This window comes from Hippocampus bargibanti, linkage group LG05, assembly GCF_051943395.1.
Source record: "Hippocampus bargibanti isolate YZ-2025 linkage group LG05, ASM5194339v1, whole genome shotgun sequence".
Taxonomy (NCBI): domain Eukaryota; kingdom Metazoa; phylum Chordata; class Actinopteri; order Syngnathiformes; family Syngnathidae; genus Hippocampus; species Hippocampus bargibanti.
The window spans coordinates 2,346,665-2,354,485 of NC_142738.1; the positions used below are offsets into that span (position 1 = coordinate 2,346,665).

The following is a 7,821-nucleotide window of genomic DNA, read 5'->3' on the forward strand; positions in this document are numbered from 1 at the left end:
CGTGGGCCAACGACTACGAGAACACGTCGGCTCTTTAACACAAGAGGAACACTTGTGCCTTTGGGGGGCTAGCGGCGGGGGGGGGAGGGGTTCTTCTCCATATCTATTTTTACGCACCCACTTTTTGGGTTTTACGTCACTGATGAAGACGTTGGAATCATTTCAGTGAGCACTTGATCATAGGGGAGGCGGATCGGCTGACTATGGGGTCACAGGCGGGCTACATATCCGGGATTGGTCGCCGGCATGTTAATCGCAATAATGAACACAGAATATATCTATATTTTTTTGGTTCAAAGCCCTCTTCCTTTCACACATTCAACATCATACACCTAAAAGTCACCTTGTATTCTGTTGTTGAGTAAATAAACATCTTTAAGTGATTATGTGAGCAACCCAAAATTAAGGGGGAATGCAATAAAATACAAAATAAAACAATATAATACAATTAAAAATGTAAAATAAATAAAAAATTCAAGTTAATTAAAATTAATAATATAAAAATAAAATAAATTAAAATTAAAATTGAAATTCTAAAATTAAACATTCTAAAATTACGAATTTCAAATTCAAAATTAATAATATAAAAATAAAAGAAATAAATGAAAAATGAAATTCTAAAATTCAAAATTAAATTCTAAAATTAAAAATTAAATTAAAATTCAAAATTCAAATTGAAATTAAATTCAAAATTATGTTAAAATTAAATTCAAAATTAAAATTAAATTACAAATTAAAATTAAATTACAAATCAAAATTAAATTCAAAATAAAAATATCCAACTTAAAATAATATTCCAAATTCAAATAAAATTCTAAAATTAAAAATCCTAAAATTCATAATGAAATTTTAAAATTCAAAATGAATGAATTTAAGTTTATTTTTAAATTCAAAATTAAAACTACATTCAAAAATAAACTTAAATTCAAATTTAAAATTAAATTCAAAATTAAATTTAAAATTAAAATTTAAATCGAGAAAGACGAAATTCAAAATTAAATTAAACCTTAAATTCAAAATCAAAATCAAATTCAAAATCACAATCACAATTAAAATCAAAATTAAAATTGTCAATATAAAAATAAAATAAATACATAAATTCACATTCAAATTAAAATTCTAAAATTAAATATTTCAAATTCAAAATTACACATTCAAAATTAAAATTAAAATACATAAAGTATATTAGATAATCAAAATAAACATAAACAAAAAAATAAGTAAAATAAGCATATTAGATAATCAAAATAAACATAAACAAAAAAAATTAAAATACAATTAAAATATCATAAAAACAAATAGATAAATATGCAGCCAGTGGACACCCCACATTTTTTGGGGGGTCTACCTCCAAAGGTTGCCCTCCCCTCTCTTTTTTTATATAGACTGCATATATTTGTATAGCCTCCCATAACATGTGTTGGTGAACAGCATCCATGTAAAGCATTTTCTGGGTCAAGTCAGGGCAGGGAGTTGAATGCGGGGCGTTTAGGGACACGGTTGCTCAGCGAGAATTCCCATGAGGGAAAACGACATTTCAGAAAACATGTACCCCATCCTGTTTAAAACGCACACATACACACACATGAACACCCACGTGCAAATTTCAAGATGACGAAAGACAAGAGGGGGAGGGGCTGGAGAAAGGGAGAGAGGATGACACTCATGAGCAGAAATATTATTTTCGGAGCCAGTATTGAGGCTGCCGCGAGCTATCTTTAAGCGGCCTACTTTTCTATACAGACTGGTGGATGCTAGCAGGGCAGGATGTGCACACACGCGCACACACAATTCTGGACACACAACGATGCAACGAATCAAAACAAGACAAACAGTGGTCAGGGCATTGCTCTTTTCGCTCCTGTGAGGCTGGATGTGCTCATGTCAGCAGCTGTAATCTCCAATTACTGCACACTGCCCTCAAGTGGGAAAAGATTCGTTTACACAAAAGCGCAACACACGCACACGGGGTAGGAGTCGTGGCGTGTGTTCAAATAGAAAAACGGAAGGATACGAGGGGCAAAGCATCATGATTCCGACGTGCGCCTTTGCCATAGCTTACAGATGCCCAAAGATGGCGGCGGCAATGCATTGTTTTGGATTGGAGATCAGCACAGCTTTTGAATAGAGGATCAAAACAGGAAGGAATCATTGGCTGACTAAACTACTAAAGTCATACCTCGGTTTACAAACCCCTTGGCTTGCAAACTTTTCAGTTTACGGACATGAAATTTATGAAAATTTTACCTTTTGTCCTCTATTCCCCGCCCCCAGTCTTCGGTTAAAGCCACGTGATTGGTCAAGAACGCAGCAGTGAGGGGAGGCGGGGGATTAAACATTAAAGAGACAGGCAGAGACGACAGTGAGATTTTCAACTTTGATACTTCAAAGGCAGCGTGTAGACTGCAAGGTTAAAATATCCCATCAATCAGGCTCCACAAACAACTCGCAACAAGCCATCTGTACACTCCATGCAAAAAGCTATCAACCCAGCTAAACAAAACACAATTGATGAGGAACTAGATAAAATTATCACAGAGAAAGAACCTACAAGGGATCATTCCTCAAGATGGTGAAAGAAGAAGGCTACGTTCCTCATCAAGTTTTATGCTGAGGAAAGCGGCCACTCCATTCCATCAAGCCATCCACGACCATCACAAAGGTAAATAAAATGATTTTATTATACGGTAGTTTATTTCTTTAATTATAATACCATAGCACATTTATTATACATGAAATAAGGTATTTTTTTGTGTAGTTCTAAGGTTTAGAAAATGAGAAAGTAGAAAATTATGTTTTATGGAGAACGGATTATTCTCATTTTAATGGTTTCTTATGGGAAATTATTTTTTGGGATACACACTTTTTGCCTTAGACACTCTGTCTGGGAACCAATTAAGTTCATAAGCCTAGGTATGCGGGAGTGTTATGCTATCATGTTGGAAGCCAGACAGGTTTTGGTGCCTCACGTTTGGACACAGGATGTCATATTTCATGTTACATTAATTGGGTATTGTTTTGTTTTTCAAGCTATTTTAAGAGTAACGACGAACTAGTTTGAAACGAATGAAAAGATGACACAGTTCAAGTAATAAATGACAAACTCCTGTAAAAAAAATGCTCCAGTTGAGTTATGCTGTGTGACATATTTCTTGGTTATTCTTATGTTGAAATATAATTTGTAAAAACACAAAAAAATGCTAATATATTGGTATTAAAGCCACTGTTTCACTTGCATTTTTCTTTCAACAACGAGCTACTTCTCTCCACTTGACTGCCAGAAACCATCAACGTGAGTAAATACTAAGCTTGCTCAAGAGCGCCTCAAGTGTGCACGTCAAACGAGGGAAGAAATCGAACTCGGGCCCTTGAGTCATCAATCCAGCCCTTTGTGTAGAGAATTGCATTGTCTGCAGTGACAGGAAAGATATACATAATGTCCTCATCTGTTGACAAATGTTAGTCATCATTTTGCTTGCAGACAACAGCAGCAGCAGCATTTTATGGCACACTGGGGTGAGGGGGGGGGGGGGTTCCCGGGTTAGAGTCATGATAGCTTCACCTGCTGAGTGAGTACTACTCATTACCTTGCTCAAGATGGATGCCACAACACAGGAGTTTGGTTACACGCCGCACATCATTGCACACCCCTCCCAAAAATAAATAAATAGGTCCACAGTGTGAAATTATGGAGGGCTCACACGCTATTTATGAAGTATTTTTCATAGGTCTTATTCAGTGAGTTTGACTTGCGATCTACAGCGTACTGCTGCCCCCTAACGGTTAGAAGGGGTAATGCAAACAAAACGAACTAAAGTTCTAATATTGATTTCCCCAATATACCCCTCCCTCCTCGTCCGATTTATACATTTAAACACATTCATCGTTACTAATAAGAGAATTCATATTTAAATGCACGGAGGTCCAATCAATAAAACAATAAGCTGCATATTACACAGCGTATACGATTCGACAAAGACGAGGGGAACTTTTAAAAATGTTCCTGCAGCCACCATTACAGAAGCGTAACAACACAAAACATTATTTTGTGGCACTCTGGGATTTATTAAACATTTTCCCGTGGTAATTACAATTGAAATCCAATGAAAAAGAACATAAATGCTTCCTACCCAAAATCTTGCTACCTGCTAGCCGCTCGCTCCAAAATTCTCCCATCCAATCACGCTCGGTGATTGGCCAATTACAAGGAAGTAGCTTTGTGCTTCCTACTGTTTGGCCAATCACTGAGCGACTTGACAATAAAGTGTTCGCCAAACGGATGACCCACATTACATACTGCATATTACAAACATTTGTACAAAATATCGTTGTTGCTTGATTCCAAGAAGAGTAGAATCATTTAAAAATGATTTTATACGCTGTGGTGTTTTCATTCATTTGATTTCAACCGGAAGCTTTACTCTTCAGTCAAGAATGGGATCTGTCATGCTCCATTGGCCAGCTAGCTGGCGTCCTTCATGGGCTGCCATGGAAATTGCACCAAAAAGACCACACTCGTGTTGTTTCGAGTTTTTTTTTCAATGAAGGTTGCAAGTCACCTTACATCCACCGAACCAACAACGAAAGTGTGATGAAAAAACATACATTTAAAAAAGACGTAATAACCTGTCCCGACTAGCAAGTACAGTACAAAGACGACTGACTTTGGCTCGCTGAGGTATTTCCGGTCTACTAGAGAACCTGTTTCCATGGCAACGAGGACAAAACACACGCACGGCAAACGATCCGGTGGGACGTTATATTAGGGAGTAATCTAAAAGCAGTAAAGACAAATTGAATTAAATTGCAGACCAAACATGGCGACTTGGATTAATTACAATTGGTAGACAGTTTAGTGCCATTCAATGCTGTCATAGCTCACAGCGTCCACTTTCTTTAAAAGCGGTTGATATTGTGAAAAGTATGACCGAAAACATCGCTTCCTGTCGGCGTCACAGAGTGACGTCACGCCAAACCCACCCCGCTATGAAAGGGCCCCTACTCACTCCACGCACACGCGCATACACACGCTGCAATTTGCATGCACTTTACACATCCACTGCAGACATTGATAACGTTCTCCACACCAGAAGAACACAGACTGAGCACCAACGTTGACATGTCGATTATTTGTAAATAAAGCTTTCGTCTTTCAAAATTCTGCTCCAAAATGCACAGCTGCAGAGTGCATCAAGCCAATCGCAACTTATTTGCGGCAACCAAAGGTGCGCGTGGTGTCGTGTAGACGAACGTCACGTCGGACGGATAGACTCAAACGTTACCCCACATCCCTCCACCCCCTTGCTTACCTTCGATGATGAGCCGGCTTTTCCTTCTTCGCCTTCGGCCTCTTCTTCCTGGACTGCATAACCAACACTAGTGGGATGACACCGAGCAGGGCATGAGCGACGTCCAAATTCGAGGGGAACGGGTGCAAGCAAGCAAGGGGGGAATGAGAAGGGAAAGGAAAGAACACACGTCAAACCGAGGCATCCGCCACATCCGGTTCGATTGTGCGCAAATTCAACCGCAAAGAAACGAGGTAGCGGTCAAGCTGGAGTTGAGAGGCTTTGCGGAAGATCAACTCACCTTTCCTGGAGATCATGGTTTTCTTCCTCTTTCTCTCTGGGTAGAAGCAACCAGCACAGACACGCACACTATTACATCCACACTGTGCTTTTTTTTCACCCCTTCTTGGCTCCCTCTGTGGGTCAAAATGGGAATTGCACCCAACAACTCAACTCCAGTATGATTCGGGGGCGATTGTGGATTTTCAGGGTGCTTGAAACGCAAACAGAATGTTGAATTAACACAATTCGCCTTCATAAGGGAACAAATAAAAGTATCGTGCAACATTTAATAATTGTATTTGCTTTTTCAACATTACAAGCCCCACAAAATTTCACGTTAATGTTTACAAATTACTAAAGCACTTTTCAAGCCCGGATCAACTGATCAGGCGAAGATTTGCGACTGTTAGCGAAAAGAGCAAACTCCACGTTCTCGCGAGGCTTCGTTCAAGGTCAGATATTTACTGTCGTGATTTTTTTAGAACTGTTGTGGAGATTAGTGATGGGAATTCCGGCTCTTTTCAGAGAGCCGGATCTTTTGGCTGGCTCTCAAAAAAAATTATGGCTCCCAAATGGCTTGTTTATTTCGTATCTTAAATTAACTAACTACCAAAAAATATGTAAAATACCCATGTAAAAAATACACTATATCAAATATTTTTATTTATATGTCTTTATTTATATGTGCACAGAGAGCATCCACTAACTTTCACTTTCCCTGTGGTTACTCTGGTCTGATGATCAGCTGTCACTAATTTGCTTTTCATATTAATAATGCTATCATACCAACTAGTAAAAAATATAATAATTGAATAATAATAATAACAACATCATAATGTGGTAACGTGTCCACCTGTCTACCCTAACGTCCCCCTTCTCCTCACTGCTGCGTGTGTCTGTAATTCTCTCCTCCCTCCTCTACCACGGATATCGACCAATCATGTGCGGCTTTAACCAAAGACTGGGGGCGGGGAATAGAGGACTCCCATTTCCGGCTCCTTGTTAGGAACCGGCTCTCTTCGTTCACTTCAGAGATCCGGCTCTAAGAACCGGCTCGTTCGCGAACGACACATCACTCGTGGAGATCTCAAAAGTCAAAATCAAAACACGTTGCTATTTTGTGGAGGAAAAAAACACACACAATTGTTATTATTATTTTTTTGCCGCGTGCATTAACTATATAATCTTTTATTTCTCATTCTTTTTTACGAATCTTATTTATATACGTACATTTTATTATTATAGAAAATGGTTTGTGCATTTTCGCTGTGGGAAACTCGCCGGTAAATCGCCTATAGCGGCAGCTGTTTGCTCAGTGTGGCTACATGTTAATACTGGTTAGCACAGTTATGGATTTATGGCTTCCTGTCCCTAGGATACCAAACATGTGAACAACAAATACTGGCAAGCTATCTAGCTAGCTATCTATTAGCTATATGGTGATATAGCTGGCTGGCTAGCTATCTAGCTAGCTAGTTATTTACTATCTGATAGCTAGCTAGTTATTTACGATCTGTTGGCTAGCTCGCTAGCTTTCTTTCTATTTGAGTTACTTCCGGGTTGAGTGAACGCTGGCACGTGTGGCGGCCGCTGCTCACCCACAGAAAAACTTCTCATGTGACTGTAAAGTGACCTTGAGTTTTGAAAGGCGCTTATAAATGAAATGTATTATTATTATATGCAGTATGGCTCGTTTCCTACCACAAATAACAGGGATTAATGTTCAGTAATAACTTTAGAGCACTAGAACGTCAGAAGTGATTCCCAAACTACTCCATAGCGGCTGTCGAATCTGTGCATACTTCAAATTTTGGAAACAAAATCAACGCTAGCATATATGCACTTTCAAAACATTAGTGCCATTAATTTTGACTTTTTACAATATGTTCTCAAAACATCATATTGTGATGATACTTTCCATTAAATTTCCTGTAGTGCTAATTTTCCTGATCTCATGCTCAATTTCGTTTCGATTCTTGATTCAGAAACTATCCAACCTCAGCACGGGTTTGCTCAACTGAAGGGGCGAAGAAAATAAAAAGGCACCGCTGGGATTCGAACCCAGGATCTCCTGTTTACTAGACAGGCGCTTTAACCAACTAAGCCACGGCGCCGGTGTAGTGGACGGCCGTACATCTTTTTATATCCCTACATAACCAGAAAATTAATGTCGATATTTATTACAAATAAGCTTATATGTCAGGCTCTTTGAGGTAAACGATTAAGACCAGTATTCTTCCTAATTTAGACG

General features: G+C 38.7%; 1 protein-coding gene and 1 non-coding gene across 2 annotated transcripts in view; both read right to left on the bottom strand.

Moving 5' to 3' along the window:
• Positions 1 to 5,493, bottom strand: part of srpk2 (SRSF protein kinase 2) — a 41,431-nt gene extending 35,938 nt beyond the window's left edge. Inside the window, 2 exon segments of the mRNA XM_088995908.1 lie at positions 5,310 to 5,430; positions 5,433 to 5,493. Of these exon segments, the coding sequence (XP_088852034.1) occupies positions 5,310 to 5,430; positions 5,433 to 5,493 (182 nt within the window).
• Positions 5,494 to 7,610: 2,117 nt separating this feature from the next.
• On the bottom strand, positions 7,611 to 7,684 carry trnat-agu (transfer RNA threonine (anticodon AGU)). The gene has a single exon. It is a non-coding gene; the product is annotated as a tRNA-Thr (tRNA).
• Between the last annotated feature and the right edge of the window lie 137 nt (positions 7,685 to 7,821).